This window comes from Coregonus lavaretus (genome assembly GCF_964263955.1).
Source record: "Coregonus lavaretus genome assembly, chromosome: 12".
Lineage (NCBI taxonomy): Eukaryota > Metazoa > Chordata > Actinopteri > Salmoniformes > Salmonidae > Coregonus > Coregonus lavaretus.
The window spans coordinates 36,198,055-36,223,971 of NC_139999.1; the positions used below are offsets into that span (position 1 = coordinate 36,198,055).

A 25,917-nucleotide genomic window follows, 5' to 3' on the forward strand; every position below is an offset into this window, starting at 1 on the left:
GCCAACATAGAAACAAATGAACTAGATAATCACCCTAGCACACAAAACACATAGAAACCACACACCCTGGCTCAACATAACAGAGTCCCAGAGCCAGGGCGTGACAAAATGTGTTGGCAGAACTGAAAAAGCGTGTGCGAGCAAGGAGGCCTACAAACCTGACTCAGTTTTTTTTAGTTTTTTTATTTCACCTTTATTTAACCAGGTAAGCCAGTTGGGAACAAGTTCTCATTTACAACTGCGACCTGGCCAAGATAAAGCAAAGCAGTGCGATTAAAAACAACACCACAGAGTTACATATGGGGTAAAACAAAACATAAAGTCAAAAAAATACAACAGAAAATATATATACAGTGTGTGCAAATGTAGCAAGTTATGGAGGTAAGGCAATAAATAGGCTATAGTGCAAAATAATTACAATTAGTATTAACACTGGAATGATAGATGTGCAAGAGATTATGTGCAAATAGAGATACTGGGGTGCAAATGAGCAAAATAAATAACAATATGGGGATGAGGTAGTTCGGTGGGCTAATTTCAGATGGGCTGTGTACAGGTGCAGTGATCGGTAAGGTAAGGTGCTCTGACAACTGATGCTTAAAGTTAGTGAGGGAGATAAGAGTTACACCAGCTCTGTCAGGAGGAATGGGCCAAAATTCACCCAACTTATTGTGGGAAGCTTGTGGAAGGCTACCCGAAACATTTAACCCAAGTTAAACAATTTAAAGGCAATGCTACCAAATACTAATTGAGTGTATGTAAACGTCTGCCCACTGGGAATGTGATGAAAGAAATAAAAGCTTAAATAAATCATTCCCTCTACTATTATTCTGACATTTCACATTCTTAAAATAAAGTGGTGATCCTAACTGACCTAAGACAGGGAATGTTTACTAGGATTAAATGTCAGGAATTGTGGAAAACTGAGTTTAAATGTATTTGGCTAAGGTGTATGTAAACTTCCGACTTCAACTGTATGTAGTGAATAGGGTGCCATTTAAGATGAAATCCTAGCTTTCGTCCTTCAGTCAGTAGTAGTAAGAAATAGCTTCTTATGACATTTATGACTTATTTCTCATGAAGGCTCTTTCCATATGGTCTGGCAATTCTCCAGCCATTGTTACTTAACCGTTAAACTTACATTTGTAACTATGATATCCACAGAAATATCTGATTAGAAGTATGTACCACAGGTTTGCAGTATTGTAACAGTAAAGTCTCTGGTCTGACTTATTCTGGATCTAATGTTCTTTATAGGATTGTTTTATATGTGTAACAGTCAAGACCTCTTGTGGTCCTTTAATATTCTTATACACTTCCTCTGATCCTCTCCCTGGGGAACAAATGCATTCAGTCCATTCTGTAACTGCCTCATACCCAAAGTTCCGGGATGAGATAAAGGAAAACATGTTTTCAAATCAAATTGTATTTGTCACATGCGCCGAATACAACAGGTGTAGACTTTACCGTGAAATGCTTACTTACGAGCACTTTCCCAACAATGCAGAGTTAAAAAGTAAGACGTGCTAAAAAAAAAAGTTAATAGTAACACAATAAAATAACAATAATTACATTTTAGTCATTTAGCAGACGCTCTTATCCAGAGCAACTTACAGTTAGTGAGTGCATACTTTTTCATACTGGCCCCCCGTGGGAAACGAACCCACAACCCTGGCGTTGCAAGCGCCATGCTCTACCAACTGAGCTATATATATACACAAGGAGTACTGGTACCGAGTAATTGAGGTAATATGTACATGTAGGTAGGGGTAAAAGTGACTAGGAAATCAGGATAGATAATGGGTATTTGGAAGGGAATGTAATTTGGGATGAGTCCTTTGTAATGATGTCCTCAGTGAGGTTTTGAACTTGGCTACACACACACACACAAAAAGTAATGTAACATCCTGAAGGTGTGGTCACCCCTGATGTTTGTCATAGAAATCCTTATGATACTGTATTTATGTTTTTTTATCTGTAATGGTACCGTTGTCCACCTACAGGTCATGGATGAGCACCACGACTCCTCCTCATACGACGACAACTACACAGACTCTGCCTGGTTCACCCATGAGTGCCATGTGGACCTGGACAACGCCTGGAGGCGCATGGTGCTCTTCCTGCTCTACCTGCTGCTCTTCGTGGCTGGCCTGACGCTCAACGCCCTGGTGGTGTGGGTCAACTGGCACCGGCGCAGTAGCCGCAACGGCGTGCTCTTCTGCATACTCAACGTGGGCGTTTCGGACCTACTGATGATGATGGTGGTGCCCTTCTTTATGCTGGAGGTGATGATGGACAACGTGTGGGTGTGGGGATACCTCCTGTGCCGCTTCACCAACCTTGTCTACAACATCAACTTCTACAGCAGCTCCTTCTTCCTGGCCTACATGACGGTGGAGCGCTACCTGGCCGTGGTGCGCACCGGGCCCCGACCCTGGGGCCCCAAGCAGGCCAGGCTCAGGGGCCTTCTCTGTGTGTTCCTATGGGTCCTGTCCGTGGTTCTGGGCCTGCTGGAGAACGCCCACGTGACACTGTTGGAGTGGGAAGAGCCAGGCTGCTACATCTACCCAGAGCAGAACTTTATGGCCTGGTACACCGCCAACACCTTCCTCTACCTTATCTTCCAGTTCCTGGGCCCGGCGGCCATCATCGTGACCTTTAACCTGCTGACCCTGCGGGCGGTGCGGGCCAGCCCAGAGGGGGCGGTGCGGGGGAAGGAGCTGTGGCTGGTTCATCTGTATTCCCTGGTGTTTGTGCTGTGCTGGCTGCCCTTCCACATCGTCTTAATGCTGCTGCTGGTGGATGAGCTGAACCCAAGGGTGCTGAGTTGCCAGACGGTGGAGAAGATCTACTTCTCCTATGCCGTGGTCCAGGTCCTGTCACTGTTCCACTGTGTTGCCAACCCCATCCTCTACAACTTCCTCAGTAGAAGTTTCCGCAGAAACCTCATCGCCGACCTGGCTCGCCACCTGCCCAGAGACTCTGTCGCCAGGGGAAGGGACGAGAATCACGGCAACAGTGGGGATAATGGAAGGGCGGCGGCCAATGAGAAGGAAAAGGATTTGAGCAACGCCAGCACCATCCAATCGGATGTGGAGTCTTAAAGAGAGTGACCATTGTTAAGGGGGAACAAAAACATGGTGGAATATCCTTTTGCCATGCTTGATGTCTCCCGCAATAATGGATGTTTTATTGTCACATTGTCTGGAGTGGCCTAGCCAGTCTCCAGATCTCAACCCCATAGAAAATCTTTGGAGGGAGTTGAAAGTCCGTGTTGCCCAGCGACAGCCCCAAAACATCACTGCTCTAGAGGAGATCTGCATGGAGGAATGGGCCAAAATACCAGCAACAGTGTGTGAAAACCTTGTGAAGACTTGCCAACAAGTCATTGCCAACAAAGGGTATATAACAAAGTATTGAGAAACTTTTGTTATTGACCAAATACTTATTTTCCACCATAATTTGCTAATAAATTCATTAAAAATCCTACAATGTGATTTTCTGGAGAGAAAAAAATCTAATTTTGTCTGTCATAGTTGACGTGTACCTATGATGAAAATTACAGGCCTCTCTCATCTTTTTAAGTGGGAGAACTTGCACAATTGGTGGCTGACTAAATACTTTTTTTCCCCCACTGTATGCCATTTAGCAGACGCTTTTCTTCAGTCATGCACACATACATTTTACGTATGGGTGGTCCTGGGAATAGAACCCAATACCCTTGCATTACAAGTGCCATGCTCTATCAACAGAGCTACAAAGGACCACAGTGAAATGTGTTGTTTTACAGGGTCAGCCATAGAGGAACGACGCCCCTGGAGCAAATTAGGGTTAAGTGCCTTGCTCATGGGAGGGGTTGAGTGGAGCTGAAGGACAAAAGATAACTATTGTAAAATATACTGTGTCTGTAAAATGTATATAGTATGTAAATGTATAAGATGGAAGTAGAAGGCTAAGTGTTGTTGTCCATTAGTTTACGCCAATTAGGGAAGGGGTGGTAGGGTTAGGGGAAAATTATAAAGGACAATATTTTTTAAAGGATATTTTATGTATTTACAAAACAAATATGGGGTATTGGAAATTATGCAGACAATTACATTGATGGAAGCCACAATCTATCTGCAATATTAAAGCTGACCTACCCCCCCCCCCCCCAAAAGGAACAAAAGGTGCCTTGCTCAAGGGCACATCAGCAGAATTTTAACCTTGTCGGCGCTGGTATTTAAATCAGCAACCTTTCTGTTACTGGCCCAACACTCTAACCGCTAGGCTACCTGCTGCCCTAGCTAGCGGTTGCTTCCTTTTCCTCTGCCACACACTAACTGTTTTTCTTTATTTTCGGTTTCTCATTGCCTTAATGAAGGGTCCCCCAGTGGCATGACATTTCCAGGAAGGGAATATCTTCCATGTCCTATGTCCATAAACACTGATGTAGAGGAATGCAGAGACGGGTTTAAGCACAGATCAAGAGAGTGGTGACTAATTCAAAATGTGTCAAGTTTGGTTAGATTGTCGAAATAAGCTCTAAATTATTATGTCTTTCACACAGTAAATTTTGAAGTGTTAAAGTAACACTTAAAGAGTTAAATGTAACACTATTTCTGAGTGTATATGGTCCCACCCTGAAATAGTGTTAATTTGACTCTTTTCATAGTGTTAACATTTTAGAGTTAAATTAACTCTAAATAGAGTAAAAATTTAACACTCGCTTACACTGAATAGTGTTATTTTAATTTTACACTAAAGGTTAAATAACACTGGAGAGTGTAAATATTACCCTTGGAAGAGTTAATCATTTACTCTTCTAAAATAACAAATCAACTCTGATTGAGTTTGATTCCAGTCCAGTTTAACACTGCATGGAGTTGACACTCAAGGTTAAAATAACTCTGATAAGTGTTGATGTTACACACTATTGTGTTGATAATTGACTATCTTGCAGTGAAAAACAAGCTCAAATAGAGTCAAATTCTAACACCGTATAGTGTCACGGAAATAAATCTCAGCAGTATTCATTTTACACTTTTTTAGTGTCAAATTACACCAAATACTCCATTAAGTGAGTAAAAATCACAACTTACCACAAAATAATGCATTTCAAATTTTTATTAACAGCTCAACTATGTCAGGCTAAAATATATTAAGAATACAAATCCCTTTTTAAAACATTGACCTTAGGTTTCCATAAAATGGCAATAGGGAACAACATACAAGGAGGAATCTGTCGTTCCATACTTCATTTGAACATCAAAAGGTTTAAAGTAACACAGTTCAGTAATGTTGATCACCTTTTGAACCCTGTCTGGATGCATCCTGACCTTAAAGGCATAGTAATGGTAATCAAAACACACTGTTTCCATCAGTTTTCCACAGAGCAATACACAGTCATCTTTCACAGCAATAATTTTGATTTTACAAAATACAGGCATCTCAAATGCTACCTCAGTACAGATAATGAAGTCACGGCGGTACTCTGTACCATGATGTTTGATCCACTTGGCAGAAAACACACTGGTAGACAATACAGACCCAAATTTTAAAGCAATCTCGGGACCTTCTTTGAGCTCACTAAGTGTTACCATCTTCCCCGAACCTAAAGTTAATCTTTCCTTGCTAAAGGACTCTCGATACATTGCCATACAACTTTGGTGCTTTTTGGCTAATGTTTTTGTTACATTTTTAAAGCTTTTTAATTGCTTCTTAAAAAAATTATGTTTAGCTTCATAACGCATGCACCACATGTGCAGAACTGGGCCGATGTTTTTTATATTACGAGGGTAATGAATCATGAAGTGATGCTTTGGTAAGAGATTGATTGCAGGAAACAACTGCTTGAAGAGCTGATGATGATCAATGATTAAATGTTTGAGGTAAATGGTCATGCCTTCTGTAAGGACTGGGGAAAATACAATGTTAACAATGTGTAGAAGCAAAAGTAGAAGATGCCAGTGCTGGTCATCTGACTGTATTAAATCACCAAATAGCAAAGGCATATTACGTAATAAGCACCAAGACTGTATAGCATTCAACCCCAAATCATTACTTCCATCAAACAACTTTACTCTAGGTGGACGGTTTCGCTGCTGATTGTATCCATAGTCAAAAGCATGTATTCTACCAGCCAGTTGTTCAGCATTTAGGAAGTTTTCCTTAATGTACTGCAGGACAAGTTTGACTTCAAACTGAGCAACTCCTTCTAAAATATCGTGCATTATATCTACAGAAAAATTGTTGGCTGTATTAAAATACTGTAGTGAATTCAGCAGACAAATGCGTTTGACACCATAGATATGAGGTAGTGTAGGATCTGTTTGTAAAGTTTGACAGTGCAGTTTGTGCATCTCGATAGTTCGTAGTACAACTTTTGGATCATCTTCACAGAACACAGTTTGAAAACAATCTTTCTCAAGGAGACAGAAACGACAACAATACCTTGCCCCAAATGACTCCACAAAGCCAAATAAACCATGCAACCCAAGATTATCACCAGTGACCTGAACTATGGTACCGTGAATCACATCTTTCAATCTGGGAACTTTAAGTCCCTCTGTCTCGAGTACTTTAAGATCACTGACAAGTGGCTCAAGTATCAAATTAAAACCATAACGCTTGATGTCCTGCGCATGGAAAAGAGCACCCAAATGAATATTTATCAATGATGAATTAAAGATTGGGGGAAAATTCCTTAATGTAAAGTATATAGCACCTAATTTGTGTATACCCTTTTTAGACCCCAAGGGGTTTGCTGTTTCAAAGTCGTCATAAAATAGCTGGATCTGTATGGCATCTTTTTCTATAGAGAATAAGGGACTTTTTTTAAAATAGGCGGCATCTCTCAAGTCTGCATACACACCTTCCTTGGGCATGTGCCTGGGCTTGAACATGTCTGCAAGTTCTGGGTTTTGAAAAATGGCCTTTAGTGTTTCTAAAATAGGAATATATGCAAACTTGTCAGTTACAACGACCTGATCGTATGTCCCAGTTGTTTTGTTTCTTCTGCTGTCAAATCTTGTGCCAAGCACCTTTTCAACAGGTTCTACGATTCCCCATTTCTCTTTGAAGTGTTTATTTCGTTTAGCTTCTGAATTTAAGGGTGTGAAAGGGTTTTCCAACTTTTGCAAAGATTGTTCTATTCTGTTCTTATTTTCAGTTTCCTGTGGAGATAAGCACTGCAAAGCTGCATCTGTAGCTTGACTTTGAATCTCAAAAAACACTTCTTCCATGGAGGAAACAAAACTATTTACAGTAGATTGACTTAATCCAGCTGCTTTTAGTTGTGCAACAGCAGAGGCACACATATCTAGAGTGCTCCTGTTGGACTTTTTCAACAGAGTAGATGTGGCTACCTCGTGTTCATTAACTGTCCGTGACGTTGTAGCTGTCTCCTCTACATTAGTGGTCACTGCCTCTCCAATGCTGCTTAAATAAACATCAGGGTCAACCTGTTGGTCAATATACTCAGTGTGTTTTGTGTTTAAATGTTTCCTAAAACCAGAAAACGTACCAAACGCACAGCCACATCCAGTCTGAGCACATTTAAGCCGGAGATTTTTTCCAGGCAAGTAACCGTGAACTAATCGTAAATGCCTAACAAGCATATTTGAACTCGATAACTCAGCCTGACAAACAAAACACTTCATGTTCGAGGAGAAACTTCAAGCACTAATGAAGTAACCTCGCCCTGATTTCAGCAACACGAGGGCTCTCTTTGACCTTGCCAGCATCGATGCTGTACACTGTAGTTTGGATGAAAGTGTACATGTTGTGGAGCATGGTGTTGTAGGATGTGCCAAACACAAAATGTGCCTTAAATAGTTCGTCAAAAGCAACAAGAGAAGAGGTTGACCTGCAAGGTATGGCATTCTTGTCGATAATGATGAAGAACTGGTGGATTGCATTCTTCTTAACTCCAACAGCTAGGAGATAGGGCTGAGCGCTAGTAGTGATGGCATCGAGATGCTCTTGAATGTTTGTTCCGGTCTGCGAAGACAAATGAGGGAAAACTGTAGTTAATGGCCAAGTAGTTGTAGAATATGCAGAAAGAGCCAATACACTACTCTTATTGAATATGAATATTGAATGAATACTTGTAGCCTAATATTAGGTGTTCATACCACAAATTAGAAAAAATACAAACCTTCTTGAATACCACAAGATGTTTCTCTGCTTGGGATGCGGAAACCTTTCCTGGTCTCTTCCGACCCTGAGCGGAGGGTGGAATCAGGTGTATAAGCAGTAAAACCGATGACAGATCACTGTCCCAACCTGTAACAACACAAGTTCAATGTTAACACACTTCAGTTACGTTGTTTTCTTTACAAAAGACCCCCCAGACAGACAGCAGTTCTACATCACAAGAAGTTCTCTAACTAAAACATCCACAGGGCTGAGTCAAATCTCAAAAGTTTTGTTCAATATACTGCTACAGAACGTACTCGTAAATCTTTCACAGATCCAGCTTCTTAGTATTATGTTGATATTTAAATGTTTACACATAATGTTGATATTGCAATACAACACAAAAGGTAGGCTTACAAGCATCTTACCAAAGTCAACATCCAATTCAGTGCCATCCTCAGGAGGATCAGCTGCCAGCAAGAGTTCTTCAAGCTCACTTGTGGATGGAAGCTTTCTGCATTGTTTGATGATCTTTTTCTTGAACGTGACCGGCCACCTTTCCAGAAGCTTGCTTGAGGTATCCTCTCCGAACATTAGAACAAAATCCTGTTCAACCTGGAGTGGGGTGGTGTTGGTGACAATTTCAGTTATTTGACAGCCAATCAAATTGTATTGCGTGCTAGTTTAGCTAGCTAGTATCACTACAATGTCTTACAAAACAATTCACTTGTCATAGTATTTTCAAAATAACATAATTACCAAGCTTTTGACGTCTTTAAAACGTGGAAACTCAGACAGTATGTTGCTTGACTGCTGGGGGTCGAGGATCATTTTGCGGCGATACACAAACGTCAGTTCCATTTTCTTCTTGATTGTGTCTGCATCAGCAGAATGTTTCATCAGTGAGATTGCTTTGTTGCACTCATCATCAGTCAGGGCAGTCTCTGGAACAAACTGGGATTCTCGTCTGACAGTCGGTCCTCCAGACATGTCTTCACCAGTTGATCCTTTGGCTGATTCTACACAACACGGGAAAATTTCAATCATGTCAAAAGTTTTAGTAGCCTGGCTAACTTTTAAAGGAAGTACTCCACTGTAAAATATACTTTTTGAGCTGTAAACTAAATGATATGAATGATATGTTTGATGCTAGGGAGTGTGGCAAGCTGGTTTAGCCAAGGCCAAATGGGAAGAAGGCCAAATTACAGGTGTTGGCCATCTGAGGGGCAGAGGACAGCAAAGGGGGGGGGTGGTTACATGATATATATGAATGTATATGGAGCGTGATAAAAAGGTGACCTTGAAATTGTGGCGTTAATGGCGACGCAAGGAAAAAATTTGGGTGCACCTACATTTTGTGCTGGTGCACCTAAATAAAAAAGTTAGGCGCACAAGTGCAACCAAGACAAAAAGTTAGTGTGGAGCCCTGCATCAATGCTGGTGTTAATATTGACATTATTTCTTCACAATTTATGAAATCTGCAGTTTGTGGGTTGAAAAATGTATGAAAATGCCATCTACTGGTTTAAATCACCCTAAAGTTTGCAAGGCCAGTTTGCCAGGGGTTGCCTCGACCAGTCAGTGTCGAGGCAACCCCCCCTTATGTCACAGTCCTTTGTAGGTCTCTGATGCATATTTTCTTTAAATTTGCTAAGAGGGAGGGAGCTAGCAGAATTGAAGGATGTAGTTACACATTATACTATATGTCTGAGAAATAGTGCAACAAATGCAATTATTGATCTAGCAACTGTTTTGTTCCATACATTTTCCAGTATTACCTCCGAATGATGATCGCCTGTCTTTGGCGGTGCCTCTCTGAATAGTTTTAATCCTCCAGGCCAAGTACCCAGTTCCACTCTCGCCATCATAATAATGCTCCTTGAAGGATGAAAGGATAACAAAAATGGATACTTCATTGAAAACAACATGGTCTGGTAGGATTCAAAAACTTCCAATAGCATTTAACATTACAACTATTACTGTGTGCAACTCACATAGCCATTCTTAGAGAATGGGTCACTGAGGTACGGGAATAAGGTCACTATTCCTTTGGCATACATTTCTTTCACCTGTCTGGGTGGAGATGTACTGCAAAATTGAAGAAGAAAGGATTGTGCAGTCATATTCACTTAGATTCAGATTTAGATTTACAGATTGAGAACACAAGGACTATTAACAAATTACCCATTCTTTTCTGTCATGTCAGCTGCCAGCATGTTCACCATTTTGCGTCTTGTTTCATCCGTCAAGGACTTGGTTCGGTTGTAATCATTTATTATACGTTCCCCACCGGTTTTGTTGGTAAGAGCTGATTCCACCAACTTAAAACAAAATGCATAACAATTCTGCATGTTATGTCCACTGCAAATAAACTGGAAATAAACTAATATGATGTCAGAGGATGTCCCGATCCAATCTCAAAGATTGCAAGTGCTACAAAAATCCAATGAAAAAGCCAATAATGGTAAGAAACTCCCTCCAGACAGCGACAATAACTTGAATGTACTCGAAGTGTGCACTGTATTATCAATAAATAAATAAAAGTATCTGATCAGGACTCAATATCAGCAGATACTTTTTTTAATCGGATAGGGCGCTTAAAAAAACTTGATCGGGACATCCCTAATCAGGACTTCAAAAATGTTTTGAAACCATGTAATTTACAATGTATATTAATGTAATTTTAATTCTCTGAGAACAGATTCAAGAACAGAATTTAAAATGTCAGAATTGTCTTACTTGCTTGGCTTCTGTATCCAGCCTCTGGCGTTTTCTGGAGGGGCTATCTGAAATAATGACTGTATCCTCAGAGTCCAAGGTATCAAGGGATGATGGTTGGGATTGCTCAGAAGAGGCCACCATGGAGACAGATTCTAACCATGATTTTTAGAAGAAAAAGAATTATATATAGTTCCCTCATAATCTAAGACACTTATTTAATAGACACCATGAACTTCATAAAACAAAGAAATAACGTATTCATTAATTAGTCTAATTAACTGAAACAAACCTGAGTCATATTTGATGGTTAGCACCCCAGTTGAGGGATCCTTTATAATATCCTCAAAAACATCATCATCCAATTCAGTCCCTGAACTGTCAACAATTTTCACACCTTCTGTTACAGCTGGGACACCAAACTTTGCAAATGCTAGAAAAAACAGGGATAAAAGCTTGTGTAAACAAAAGTAAATCATTATTTATATAATAATTTCACTGTGTACACCTACCTTACCCTATAAAATAGGTTTTAAACAAACACTATTAAGTGATTAAAATGTTTTTTTTTGTAGCATCATAACTATACCTTAAGCAATGCATCCACAATTAAAGTGTAGTTACCAAGGGCAAAACAGAAGAAATTTAGACGTACAAAAATGGACCAGTTCCAAAAACCTGAGAACTTAACATGTCCCATCATTTTAGGAATATTCCAGTATATCAATTTTAAACAGCTAAATTCAGACAGTTATTACTAACATTGTCAAATTCTTACCTGCAATCAAAAAGTCTTTCAGATTTGGCTCAGTTATTCTGACAAATTTTTGGACATCTCCAAGTTTAGCTTTAAGCAGCATGCTCCCTGCAAATAGTATCAGTACAATTTCTCACAGTTAAAAAGTTGATGGTCTTATTTTAGCAGTATTTCCTCAAATATAAGAAAAAATATTGTTTCAAGCCACCAAAGTGCTGAGAAATGATCAGCACTTTTGCAGAAATGGCCAGTTAAATTGAAGTTACTGTCAAACACATTAAAAAGGATAACGTCTGATTTTCATCCTTGTAACATTAATGTTACCGCCTTGCCCGCACAATTACTGCAATTGTTGGGTCTTGGTATATTATAGAGTGTGGTCTAGACCTACTCTGTCTGTAAAGTGTCTTGAGATAACTCTTGTTATGATTTGACAATATAAATAACATTGAATTGAATAATGTTAGCTAAACGTTACACCATAAGTGTGTGCTAAGATAGTGCTTAAGTATTTTAACAGTACTGCTGCTGCTTTGAAACCCGAAAGTCATTTTGTATAATATCCAGGAAAAAAATAAAGGCACACCGCTTAAGCAGTGTCCAAGGTTAATGTCTACCCGCCGTTAACATAATAAATCCATGCCACCCGCACATAGTTAGCCAGTCAAGCTAACGTAGCTAACTGTAGCTAGTTTAGCCAACTCCCCTTAGTCTTTGCTATGTTCCTGTAATATCTGAACGTTAACAAGAAGTACACAATCCCCCCTCCACGTTGTATTAACATAACTTACAATAAATCGGGCTGACATTGTCTAGTTTGAACGTTATGTTCGTCAGTTAATGTTAATTAACGTTAGCTTAATACTGCTGGCACATGGACTGGACAGAAGTCAGTCACAACATGTTAACGTTAGCCTTTTTAAAATTCGACATTTTAAGACCTAAAACCAACTAGAGTGCACTGTTAGCAACGATATAAAGTAATTCTTAAATGCTGCTTCTGTTAAAATGACAAATAATGTGTGTATAGTCGCTTAGGAGAAACTTACCGCAATCATTCCACATGAAGAAAATGGCGCCGTGAAAATGTGTGGTCCGTTTGAGACGAGTCGTAGGTGGGCGGAGCTTTCCAGAGTACGTCTGACACTGCGTCTTTTAACAACGTACTTTTTCACCAACACTGGGCGGTATCTTACTCCAACTGTTGTAGTAATAACTCTGTAAGAGTCAATGTACTTTGACACTGCATATTTAACACTATGGAATTTACTGTGCACTTAATGCTTTTTTCATACAACAATATTTTTTTCTTTACATGTTTCGTTGTAAAATCTTGAAACCTACTGCTATAATCTGTTCAATAACACTATAATGTGTGTTGAACAAGCTATTGAACATATGTGATAAACCAGCTTCACGATGTGGATATAAAATACCAATTACTGTCTTCTTTACTGTGAAATGTCTTGTTGGTTAACGATCACAGCCTCCTTGTCTTCGTCACATATGAACAAACAAGAATATATTGATAAGTCACCTTGTCCTGGAGAGATTTACTCGGTTATCAAAACGTCATGCCAGGGTAAGCCTACACGAAACAGAGCCCTTATTTGAAGTGTTTCTAAAATCCCCTATGGGAAAAATGAATGATGGAAAAACGATTGGAACCATTTCCTTGTTTGACCGGTAGGTTTTATGGGTATTATGACTAACACTGTGGTACTCTACAGGCCCTGGTCAAAAGTAGTGCACTACATTGGGAAAAGGGTGCCATTTGTGACGCAACCAGGATTAATTAGCAGGTTTCTGTGGCTTGGCCTGAGCCGACATTACAGAACTCTCTTGCCTCACAATCTACATGCTGCCTCCCCATGGCCGACACTGGAAATGAGTGTTTCAGGTTCATTTGTTCATTTACCACACACCGACACACACACACACACACACACACACACACACAACCTTGCATAGCAAAAAAACAATACATGTACAGAGACAGATCAATGCCGCAGCTTTATATATCCCTTCATGTCAATTCATTCAAATGACAAAATACCCAGAAAACAACATTTTTATTCTGTTGCTTTGTATGCTGTTTTCCCTTTTCTTACTTTTTTAAGCAGATAAAAGTTGCACATTAAAATATGAAATACTCCCAAATATATAAATAAAACCACAGGTTGGACAGTAATTGTATTGACAGCTAACTTGAATGAGCGATGAATCATATACATGAGTAGAAAAACACTGCAAAACAAAAGAGAAGCATACACAATTTACAGACAGTCATTGGAGATGTTCATTTTCAGTTAAAAAAAGGTATGATCATACTACAGTAGATTTGTAAGTCCCAATATTCAAGCAACATGGTACTTGTGGTGTTATGATAATGGTCTCTAATGTGTCCACTGGCTAACTTTTCATTCTCAATACAAGGCCATTCATTTCCCTTACTAATAATCCTTTTGTACAGTTGGAATAATAATCGAGAACGACGCCTGAGTTTTGGTTTTGAACCCCTTTTTCTTTTGTGGGTGTGGCAGTGCACCAAAACATTCCCAATATTTGCAATACATTCAATCAAACTGAAGGCATTTAATTTGTTTCACATTACAATGGTGTTTGGCAGTAACACTGTTCAGCTAAAAAGGACATAGAGCAACTGCCCTAGTGGGTGGGTCTCTCTCTCTCTCATTTCTGCAACACGCATTATGCACATACATTACAAGTCTCCATCTTGTATCTGAAAGTGATGAAGTCTCCATCTTGAATCTCAAATAGATAGCTAGATAGCTGACTGCCAAATAAAATAAATCACAAAATCTGTAACTCCTGTGTGTATTACAAACAAGAACCTACCATACAAACTTCAGAACATACAATAACATTCTTGAACATGAAGTACTTCTCAATATTGATAACTATCACAATTATAGTAATAATATCAATTTCATGTCTTTCTATACAATTATTATTTGTACCTAAATTCTTAAAATACAAATCCTATATCTGTTGGACAGTATTTCTTTAGAATTTGACCTCAGCTGAGCATTGTTCAGTAACTGACCATTTTGTTTGACCGTGGTACAGCGATACGGTTTAAAAGTGGTAATTATCGTTCCAACACTGGCCATTGCTGTTGGTCTTGACTCCACTGTTAAGTTTCTGTATGAGTAAGTACAATGTCATTCAGAGGATTCAATGAGCCCCCACATACTCCTTTTATCATCATATTGAAGCATCTTTATAGATTTATCTGCATTTTAAGTTAAGCTGCTCCACTTCACGTCAACCTAACCATCAAAGCACAGGATAAATGTTCATAATGAATTTTAAACTGACATTCTCCGCTGTAGAGAGCGGAAACCATCTTCCCGTCTTCATATTATAGTCTTATCATGGGATTCCAAGCACCCAGAGGTACAGAAGGGCGAGAAAGACAAACCCATTGTCTCACACTGGTAATTCAATTATTGCAGTTCTGTACCTCTGGTTCGTTTTCTTCTCCCAACCATGTGGTTTGAGAGATGTGATTAGGCATGAACCCAAGTCAGCATACAGGACAGGCCATCAATTTGGCCCAAGTGCTTGGCATTACATTATCCCACTGTCTGTCTTTCTGTCTGTCTGTCTGTGTGTTAGTGAGGCTCAGGGTACGGGGTGGTGGTGAAGCAGTAGCACACCTTTTGGCAGGTGAAAGTTCCAACAGAGCAGTGGTGAGGTGAGCCTGGAAGAGTATATATCATCAGCTCATAGTGGGGACGAGATACCCCAGTCCCTCTCTCTCAAACGCACATGCACACACACAGAGCCAAGTTAGAGGGAGTTCTGCCTCCTGGCTTTACTATGGTTAGTGATGCGTGGGTTGACTCATAACCCGCAGTCCCTGCGGTTTAGGGCAATTAAATATTGTGTGGATGGTTGGCGGGCGGGTTGAATAAAAAGAGAACAATGCATTAAAAATCCATAAATGTATAATTCTTGTGCAATTCATATCTGTAGGTTACATTTAGTTTTTAGTTATTTTTTTTTTTATATGGCGCTAGTGTGTAGCCTAAGCTTTAGGGCCTAACTGTACTCTCTCTGAATACATGCCAATTGCCCAATGCTTTTGCAAACCTCTAAGGCAGTGCTAGCTGTGCCACTAGAGATCCTGGTTTGAATCCAGGCTCTGTCGTAGCCGGCCGCGACCGGGAGACCCACGGGGCGGCGCACAATTCGTCCAGGGTAGGGGAGGAAATGACCAGCAGGGATGTAGCTCAGTTGGTAGAGCATGGCGTTTGCAACGCCAGGGTTGTGGGTTCGATTCCCACGGGGGGTATGAAAAAAAAAATAGACTAAAATGTAAATGTATAATGCCCTTTTAGTGTAAGAGCTGTTTGAAAAGACAGCTTGAAATTTCAGCCTGTTTTGGTGGGAGGGAGTTTTGGCCTTCAATGGTGACATAACCATGTGGTTAATTAGTTCATAGACCAATAAGAGAGTTCCAAACCTCTCTGCCAATAACAGCAAATGTTCTGTTTTCACCTCCCCACTCAAAACACTCACTCCCCACTCAAAACAAAAATTGTTCTTTGCTAAATTTTGTTTCTTTTTGACCATTTTAATTTAAAACAATCACAGTAAGGTACTTAATTGTTACCCAGAAATGATTTGAAATACAGATAAAAATGTCTGCACATAAAATATGCATCCAAGCTGAACTGAAATCTTATCAGAAACATGTTGGGTAGTTTTCACAGCTTTTAATTTCCTTAAAACCATTTTTTCCCCTGTACCCAAACGTCTTTACTGCGCGATTGCGCGAGAGATGCAGAGATGAAAGAGAGAACTTTACCGATGTCAACTAGATTGAAGCGTCCAGCCTATCGATTTATGACATTATTCTGGTGAGAAAGGGTTTATTTAGTATTCTAGGGTAACAAGTAATGACAGAAAATAAGCTGAATGTATCTAATTATAGATGAGTTGACTAACAAATAACCTACCAAAATGTCAGAAATTATAAGCATAAGCATATGCCTATATAGCACATTTTCTATATTTGCGGGTTAGGCTCGGGCCTCAGATTTTCACTTTATCACAGATAGTCGGGTGGTTGCGGATGGGTTATTTACCAATTGTGGTCGGGTGTGGGTGAACAAACAGCTGACCTGTGCACCACTAAGGGTGGTGACAGTGTTAGCTGCTTGTCCATTCAGTCCTTCTGGTCTGTGACTACGTCCTGGTGTGACTTTATGGGTTCCTTTTAGAGGACACTGTGATGACACAGCCTCCCCCTTCAACTAGAGCTAACCTGGCATGCATATGGTTACAAACACACATGCACCACCCACACAACCTCAAACACACACACACACACACATCATTATTCTAACAAACACACACTCACATCCACCCAACCACACATACCCACCCTCTTACACGTACACACACATGCACACTTACACTTTCACACAGAGTTCTCACATTAAGACACTGCTCTTCTGGAGCTGATGCTGCGGCTGAGGCTGGCGGCGCTGCTCTTGCGGGAAAGGCTGGGTGTCGTGGCGACAGAGGCTGGGCGTCGTGGCAACCGAGGGGGCCGGCTCGTTGGGGCAGCCGTACTGCAGGAGGATGTCGGCACACTCCTGACTGCCAGCGTAACGCGCCAACGTGAGGGCTGTCTGCCCCTGGGCGTCCCGACACCTCACATCACTGCCATACTGCGACCAGGGAGAGAGAGGGGGAGAATGAAAGAGGGCAATAAGATTCAGTTGAAATTCTTTGTGGATAAAAAAACACATGTGCAGCTATTTTTTGTAAAGTGTCACTTCTGTACGATTCAAACCACACTACTGCACCCAAGTTATAGACTGTTCGCTCTGCTATCGCACAGCAAGCGGTACCGATGCACCAAGTCTGGAACCAACTGGATCCTGAACAGCTTCTACCCCCAAGCCATAAGACTGCTAAATAGTTCGTCCGGGTAGCTATTGGTTAACTATTTAACTATCTGCATTGACTCTTTTTGCACTAACTCTTTTGACTCATCAAATACGCTGCTGTTACTGTTTTATCTATCCTGTTGCCTAGTCACGTTATCCTTACATACAGTGCATTCGGAAATGATTCAAACCCCTTCAATTTTTCCACATTTTGTTACATTATTCTAAAATGGATTAAATAAAACATTTTCTTCATCAATCTATACACAATACCCCATAATGACAAAGCGAAAACAGGTTTGTATAAATTTGTGCAAAATTACATAAGTATTCAGACCCTTTAATATGAGACTCGAAATTGAGCACAGGTGCATCCTGTTTCCATTGATCATCCTTGAGATGTTTCTAAAACTTAATTGGAGTCCACCTGTGTTAAATTCAATTGATGTGACATGGTTTGGAAAGGCACACACATGTCTATATTAGGTCCCACAGTTGACAGTGCATGTCAGAGCAAAAACCAAGCCATGAGGTAAAAGTAATTGTCTGTAGAGCTCCGAGACAGGATTGTGTGGAGGCACAGATCTGGGGAAGGGTCCCAAAAAATGTCTGCAGCATTCAAGGTCCCCAAGAATACAGTGGCCTCCATCATTCTTAAATGCAAGAAGTTTGGAACCACCAAGACTCTTTCTAGAGCTGGCCGCCGGGCCAAACTGAGCAATCGGGGGAGAAGGGCCTTGGTCAGGGAGGTGACTCTGACAGAGCTCCAGAGTTCCTCTGTGGAGTTGGGAGAACCTTCCAGAAGGACAACCATCTCTGCAGCACTCCACCAAAGGCCTTTATGGTAGAGTGGTCAGACGGAAGCCACTCCTCAGTAAAAGGCACATGACAGCCCACTTGGAGGTTGCCTAAAAGGCACCTAAAGGACTCTCAGATCATGAGAAACAAGATTCTCTGGTCTGATGAATCCAAGATTGAACTCTTTGGCCTGAATGCCAAGCGTCACGTCTGGAGGAAACCTGGCACCATCCCTACGGTGAAGCATGGTGTTGGCAGCATCATGCTGTGGGGATGTTTTTCAGCGGCAGGGACTGGGAGACTAGTCAGGATAGAGGGAAAGATGAACAGAGCAAAGTACAGAGAGATCCTTGATGAAAACCTGCTCCAGAGTGCTCAGGACCTCAGACTGGGGCAAAGGTTCACCTTCCAACAGGACAACGACCCTAAGCACACAGCCAAGACAACACAGAAGTGGCTTCGGGACAAGTCTCTGAATGTCGTTGAGTGGCCCATCCAGAGCCCGGACTTGAACCCGATCGAACATCTCTGGAGAGACCTGACAATAGCTGTGCAGCGACGCTCCCCATCCAACCTGACAGAGCTTGAGTGGATCAGCAGAGAAGAATGGGAAAAACTCCCCAAATACAGGTGTGCCAAGCTTGTAGCGTCATACCCAAGAAGATTAGAGGCTGTAATCGCTGCCAAAGGTGCTTCAACAAAGTACTAAGTAAACGGTCTGAATACTTATGTAAATGTTATATTTCAGTTGAATTGTTTTCATACATTTGCTAACATTTCTAAAAGACTGTTTTTGCTTTGTCATTATGGGGTATTGTGTGTAGATTGATGAGGCTGTAATGTAACAAAATGTGGAAAAAGTCAAGGGGTCTGAATACTTTCCGAATACATTGTATATGAACATATATACCTCAACTACCTTGTACCCCTGCACATAGACTCGGTACTGGTACCTCGTGTATATAGCCAAGTTATCATTATTCATTGTGTATTTATTCTTTGTGTTATTATTTTTCTATGATTTCCCTATTGTATTTATTATAATAAATTGGTTTCTATTTTTTTTTTTTTTTAATCTCTGCATTCTTGGGAGGGGCTTGTAAGTAAGCATTTCACTGCTACACCTGTTGTTTACAAAGCAAGTAACAAATACAATTTCATTTGATATTTCTGCCATTCTTTGGCTGTAGTGTCATGAGTGGATGAAAGACAAAAAAATGGAAAAGCAGGATGAAGAGACTAGAGGAGGGACGTTCTCTCACCCAGACCAGCAGCTGGGTCATGATCACGTCGGCGAGCTGGCAGGCGGCGTGGAGCGCTGAGTGGGGCGGCAGTGGGGATCCCCCCATGGGAGAGCTGGGGGACGCAGCAGGGGGGTGAGGAGAGAGGTGACCCCCTGGGCGGAGGGGGGCGTTAATGTCGTCCTTGGTGCTGTGGGCTAGGAGGAGGAGCAGGCGGGGGAGGTCCCTCTCCATCACGGCCACCAGCAGACGGGCCGACAGCGTGTTGACTTCTGACCCCTGGCTGTGGGACATGGAGGGGGAGGGCGGGACCAGCGGAGCCACAAACAGCCTCTGCTCATACTTGGCCCGGATCCACGACTCCCGCTCCTCTCTGGGACCAGTCAGACACAGTTACAGACACACACACACTATTACCAAGGGAACAAAGTGTGTGAACAGGCAGGTGTATGTAGTCAGACACCTTCACATCTCCTATTTCTACTACTACTAGCTCTAACATTTTTATCAATGCAACTGCCTTCTCTTCTACAACAACAACAACTAATACTGCAACTGCAGTCCAGCAAGCTTGCCACTTATTCACACTTTATTAAGTGTCCCTTTCCCCTGTCCTCTCTGCTCTGTTTCCCAGTGTCTCTCCCATGTCATCCAGTATCCCTAGTCCTCCTACCGGGTGGCGTCGGGTGTGGGTTTCCGGCGGCCCAGCGTGCGTCCCTCCCAGATGCTGTTGGCCAGGTGGTTGCCAATGGCACCCAGCACCAGGGTGAGTTCTCTGGGCAGGTCGTCCAGGTCCAGAGAGCGGACACGGGACAGGTGGGTGCCCAGGTTCCTGTGGATCCCTGAACACTCAATGCAGATCAGAGCCCCCAGGTTCAGACTGGCCCACGTTGGGTCTGAGAGAGGAGACACAGCAGGTCTGGGATCAGACTAAATAATAGACTAAAACGTGTACAGTTTTAGTCCGGCCTGAAATTGCATGCATAGGAAAAACAGAAAGGAAATACAGAGATGGGGTTAGAGTACCGGTATTCCAATAGATTTATATTCTGGGTTGCAACTACATGAGTAGGACTTACATGGGCGAAAGAGTGGAAGGATATGGTGAACAGGATTGGGGTCAATTCCATTTAAATTCCAGTCAATTCAAAAAGTGAACCAAACAGTAATTAAAATTTCAATTGTTCCTAATTGAAAAGCATTGATGAGAATTGTAATGGATTGACTGGAATTGAAACGGAATTGACCCCAACCCTGATGAAGAACGGAGGTTCCACCCACACTGAAAACCAAGATCAATGAGATCACCCAGCTAGCACATTTGATTCCTTGGAAGTTGTGGGAATGTATGTTTTTGGTTTCACATTGGTTGTGGGAACAAAGCCATACGTTTCCTGACCAGTAAAACTGAAAGATTTTTAAACGTTCTGAGAACAGAAGTGAGAATTACGCCTGTTTTGGGAACATTTACTTTCAGGTTGCAGGGATGTTCTGAGAACGTTTTACTCTGGTTCCTTGAAAGTTTTCCTGGAAGGATTTATTAACCCCCTGAGAACTGAAATTATAGGTTATTTTGAGGTTTTTGAATAACTTCCTTAAAAATTAAACTGAATGTTTCAATAAGACTTTTAATAACACTGCTAGCTTATTTTGGGTTAACTTTTTTGAACTCCAAGCACAGATAGGACACATGGAAATTCATTTCCTTAGACATTAATAATGCAAACACATTTCTTTTTTATTGTGACACGGCATAATCTTCTGTTCTCTATCCACTGAATTAGTCCACAGCGTCACCAGGGTGGAGCTAGCATGCCATGTTGTTTTATGCATACAAAGCTGTGAATTTTTGTCTATTCAAACAGACCCCATTTAAAAAGAAACAAGCACCCATTAAGATCAAGTGTGGCCTATTAGTGGGCGCTTCCAACACACCTGAACACACTTAACAAGATAGAGGATAGAGTTTTGTTGATGCTAAGGATGGAATGTATATGCTTTTAAATAACATTCTTAGAAGGTTCTCTGAATGTTACTAAAGTTTTCTTGTGGTTTTTATGGAAAGTTTGCTTAACGTTCTTTGAACAATTTGAGAACATGACTAAATAGAACCAAGAGGAAACCTGTAGGAAACGTTATGCTGAAGTACTGAAATTCCCACAGAAGAATGTTGTTTCTAAACGTTCTTGGAACAATTTGAGAACATGACTAAATAAAACCAAGAGGAAACCTGTAGGAAATGTTATGCTGAAGTACTGAAATTTGAGAAAATTCCCAATGCCAAACCAGTTGGAGAACGTTCCTAGAACATTACCAAAATGTAAATTAAATGTAACCATGTGTCACACCCTGACTCAGGGGACACTTATATGTTGAGTCAGGGTGTGTATATTCCTTGTTGTGCTTGTTCTATGTTATAGGATCTAGTAGTTCTAGATCTATGTTGGCCGGTGTGGTTCCCAATCAGAGGCAGCTGTCGCTCGTTGTCTCTGATTGGGGACCATACATAGGCAGCCTATTGGGAACTCAATCGTACTCCTGAGTGGCGCAGTGGTCTAAGGCACTGCATCGCAGTGCTAACTGTGCCACTAGAGATCCTGGTTCGAATCCAGGCTCTGTCGCCGCCGGCCGCGACCGGGAGACTCATGGGCGGCGCACAATTGGCCCAGCGTCGTCCAGGGTAGGGGAGGGAATGGCCGGCAGGGATGTAGCTCAGTTGATAGAGCATGGCGTTTGCAACGCCAGGGTTGTGGGTTCGATTCCCACGGGGGGCCAGTATAAAAAATATATGTATTCACTAACTGTAAGTCGCTCTGGATAAGAGCGTCTGCTAAATGACTAAAATGTAATGTAAATGTATTGGCACTAGTTAAGGTGTGGGATCTTGTTCCGTATAAGGTATGTTGTTTGTGTCTACCGTGGACTTCACGTTTCGTTTTGTCGAGTGTTTATTAAGTTTAAGTAAACATGTATGCATATCACGCTGCGCCTGGGTCCGTCCCGTCTATGAACGAACGACGACAGAAGATCCCACCAAACAAGGACCAAGCAGCGTGCCCATAAGGAGCAAACGCCGGGGATTCAACGGGAGGTAACTTTAGTAGACGTCCTCCTCGGTTGGGGGAGAATTACTGAGGAGGAGGCCGTCCGTTATTGGGAGGCGATGAAGGTTGATGCCCAGGTAGGAGAGGAGAAACGGCGCCAACCGTGCCGACGACGGAGACCCGAGAGCCAACCCCAATAAAAAAAATTGGGGGGGCACACGGGGTGGATGACGAGGCAGCAGGAGGCCGTGGAAGGGCGAATCTGCAGGTTAGGAGAGGAGGCCACCATGTTACGGGGGCTATTGGTTCAGAAGGAGCAGGAGTTATTCGGTCAGAGGGAGGCGCTACAGGAGGCTAAAAGGGAGAAGGAAAGTGTAGAGGCACGGCGAGAGGAGCTGGTTAGGCAGCAGAAGGAGCGGGGTTTAATAAAGGAACCCAGTCCCGCTCCTCGCACCAAGCAAGTGGTGCGTGTCGCCAGTCCGGTCCGGCCCGTTCCTGCTCCCCGCACTAAGCCAGTGGTGCGTGTTCCCAGTACGGCCTGACCCGTTCCTGCTCCTCACACCAAGCCAGTGGTGCGCGTCGCCAGCCCGGTCCGGCCTGTTCCTGCTCCTCGCACCCAGCCAGTGGTGCGCGTCGCCAGTCCGGCCCGGCCTGTTCCTGCACCTCGCACCAAGCCAGTGGTGCGCGTCGCCAGCCCGGCCCGGCCTGTTCCTGCTCCTCGCACCAAGCCAGTGGTGCGCGTCGCCAGCCCGGCCCGGCCTGTTCCTGCTCCTCGCACCAAGCCAGTGGTGCGCGTCGCCAGCCCGGCCCGGCCTGTTCCTGCTCCTCGCACCAAGCCAGTGGTGCGCGTCGCCAGCCCGGCCCGGCCTGTTCCTGCTCCTCGCACCAAGCCAGTGGTGCGCGTCGCCAGCCCGGCCCGGCCTGTTCCTGCTCCTCGCACCAAGCCAGTGGTGCGCGTCGCCAGCCCGGCCCGGCCTGTTCCTGCTCCTCGCACCAAGCCAGTTGTGTGCGTCGCCAGCCCGGCCCGGCCTGTTCCTGCTCCTCGCACCAAGCCAGTGGTGCGCGTCGCCAGCCCGGCCCGGCCTGTTCCTGCTCCTCGCACCAAGCCAGTGGTGCGGGTCGCCAGCCCGGCCCGGCCTGTTCCTGCTCCTCGCACCAAACCAGTGATGCGCGTCGCCAGTCCGGTCCGGCCCGTACCTGCTCCTCGCACCAGACCAGTGGTGCGTTTGTCCAGTCCGGCACGGCCCGTGCCCGTTCCACCGGTGCCTGGTCCGGCACCGGTCAGCTGCTCCACTCCGGAGCCAGAGCAGTCCGCTCCACCGGTGCCTGATCCAGTTCCGGTCAGCTGTTCCACTCCGGAGCCAGAGCAGTCCGCTCCGCCGGTGCCTGATCCAGCTCCGGTCAGCTGCTCCACTCCGGAGCCAGAGCAGTCCGCTCCACCGGTGCCTGATCCAGCTCCGGTCAGCGGCTCCACTCCGGAGCCAGAGCAGTCCGCTCCACCGGTGTCTAGTCCAGCTCCGGTCAGCGGCTCCAGTCCAGACCATGGCGTCAGCCCCTCTCCAGGTTCGGGGTCTCCCACACCAGGGTCCAGACTGGGCCTGGCGTATCGTGGGAGGAAGGAGAGGGGAAGCAACGCGCCGAGGTCTAGACCAGACCAGGGGCGCAACAGGGAGGCGAAGAGTGAGAGGTCGTCACGCCCTGAGCCGGATCCGCCTCCGAGGCGGAATGCCCACCCGGCCCCTACCCTGTTATGTTGTGCGGTCGGAGTCCGCACCTTTGGGGGGGGGGGGGGGGGGTACTGTCACGCCCTGACTCAGGGGACGCTAATATGTTGAGTCAGGGTGTGTATATTCCTTGTTGTGCTTGTTCTATGTTATAGGATCTAGTAGTTCTAGATCTATGTTGGCCGGTGTGGTTCCCAATCAGAGGCAGCTGTCGCTCGTTGTCTCTGATTGGGGACCATACTTAGGCAGCCTATTGGCACTAGTTAAGGTGTGGGATCTTGTTCCGTTTAAGGTATGTTGTTTGTGTCTACCGTGGACTTCACGTTTTGTTTATTGTTTTGTCGAGTGTTTATTAAGTTTAAATAAACATGTATGCATATCACGCTGCGCCTTGGTCCGTCCCGTCTATGAACGAACGTGACACCATGTTTGAACTTTTAGGAAAAGTAATGAAAATAATGTTTTTTTTGTCAAGTTCCTTAAATGCGCTGAGACCGTTCCAAAGCCAAGCAACTATCCTGCACCATTCCCAGAAAATTGTGGGAAGGTTTTATGCAAAATAACCATTGGACAACCACCCTCTCGCCAAGCTCTAAGAAACATATGGTTTTCAGAACGTTATGTGCTAGCTGGGCAGTAAGATGGATGAGAAAGCAGAAAAAGCAGTAGAGCACGAAAGGAAAGAGAAATTGAATAAAGATAAAGAGAGCAGCAAAGAGAGATAAAACCAACAGTAATGAATGAGTTGACTAACTAGGTGCTTCACAGTCCACACAGAGGCTGTTGCCCTTGGCATTACGGATAGCCTGCAGCGCCACAGCTTCACTCTGGCTGTTCTTACGAGCCTGTGGAACACACAAACACACAATTAGTCTCTCCTTAGTAATAGCTGGTTTCCAAGACAAACACTTTGCCAGATGCAGATATTTTCTTGTAATGTGTGTGTGGGTATGTGTGCATGTGTGTGTGTGTCTGTGTGTACGTGTGTGTGTGTGTGTGTACGTCTGCATCCTTGCCTTATTCTTGCTGCTCTCACACAGCTGCAGGCTGGCCAGGATCTGGCTCTCGATGGCAGTCACCCAGGCGTCCCTTTCCTCCACACTCTGGGCCTCGAAGTGCCACGTCTGGCCCGTGCTCGACACGATAAGGAAGTCAAAGTTATCCTCGTCTGATAACAGAACACATTCAATATATAGGCTTGTATTAGAGACAGGCAAAACATGATAAATAGGGCCCTGAGTTGACTATATGACCTAGTCCAATTAGGCCTGAGGTCACATGGCCAGGTTAAACTCATGGCCCTAATGACAAAGTACCATACAGTGGGTTCAGAGGGTTTCTTCCTCCATCACAATGATGATTGGTGGTGGATCGCCAAACAGCACTTATCTGTTAAGTAGACATCGGCATGCATTATTGCATTGCTGTGATGGTGGACAAATTAAGATGTATGAAGTATATGGAGAGAAGACTAGTACTGAATGCTTTATCTTAGAGACACTCAAGAGCAGTGTTAATTTCGTCAACAACTATGATGAAAAATACTAATCAACAGCCTATTTTTCCTGACTAAACTATGACGATAACGAG

The 25,917-nt window shown here is 43.3% G+C and overlaps 2 protein-coding genes, 1 long non-coding RNA gene and 1 pseudogene across 4 annotated transcripts in view; 1 reads left to right on the top strand and 3 right to left on the bottom strand.

Annotated features, from left to right (window-relative positions):
• Positions 1 to 2,006: 2,006 nt before the first annotated feature.
• LOC311138816 (G-protein coupled receptor 182-like) lies at positions 2,007 to 3,104 on the top strand (the record flags this gene model as incomplete). The annotated part of the gene is made up of 1 exon (XM_084173628.1): positions 2,007 to 3,104. One exon carries the CDS (start codon positions 2,007 to 2,009, stop codon positions 3,102 to 3,104), a length of 1,098 nt encoding a protein of 365 aa, XP_084029754.1.
• A 5,148-nt stretch (positions 3,105 to 8,252) lies between these two features.
• Positions 8,253 to 10,379, bottom strand: LOC311138818 (uncharacterized protein; the record flags this gene model as incomplete). Its single annotated transcript, XM_084173630.1, has 5 exons — positions 10,303 to 10,379; positions 10,113 to 10,206; positions 9,897 to 9,996; positions 8,915 to 9,137; positions 8,253 to 8,265 (listed from the first exon to the last, which is right to left on the bottom strand). Exons 1-5 carry the CDS (start codon positions 10,341 to 10,343, stop codon positions 8,253 to 8,255), a joined length of 471 nt encoding a protein of 156 aa, XP_084029756.1. The 5' UTR covers positions 10,344 to 10,379.
• A 9-nt stretch (positions 10,380 to 10,388) lies between these two features.
• Positions 10,389 to 12,228, bottom strand: LOC311138106. Its single transcript, XR_014614014.1, has 4 exons — positions 11,615 to 12,228; positions 11,129 to 11,269; positions 10,858 to 10,991; positions 10,389 to 10,439 (listed from the first exon to the last, which is right to left on the bottom strand). It is a non-coding gene; the product is annotated as an uncharacterized lncRNA (long non-coding RNA).
• Positions 12,229 to 17,063: 4,835 nt separating this feature from the next.
• Positions 17,064 to 25,917, bottom strand: part of LOC311138384 (arf-GAP with GTPase, ANK repeat and PH domain-containing protein 1-like) — a 68,722-nt pseudogene continuing 59,868 nt past the window's right edge. The window contains exons 15-19 of the transcript in view: positions 25,344 to 25,495; positions 25,082 to 25,172; positions 20,233 to 20,455; positions 19,581 to 19,932; positions 17,064 to 17,298 (exon numbers count right to left, since the gene is read on the bottom strand). The product of the transcript in view is annotated as an arf-GAP with GTPase, ANK repeat and PH domain-containing protein 1-like (transcript). The remainder of the gene's footprint in view (positions 17,299 to 19,580; positions 19,933 to 20,232; positions 20,456 to 25,081; positions 25,173 to 25,343; positions 25,496 to 25,917) is intronic.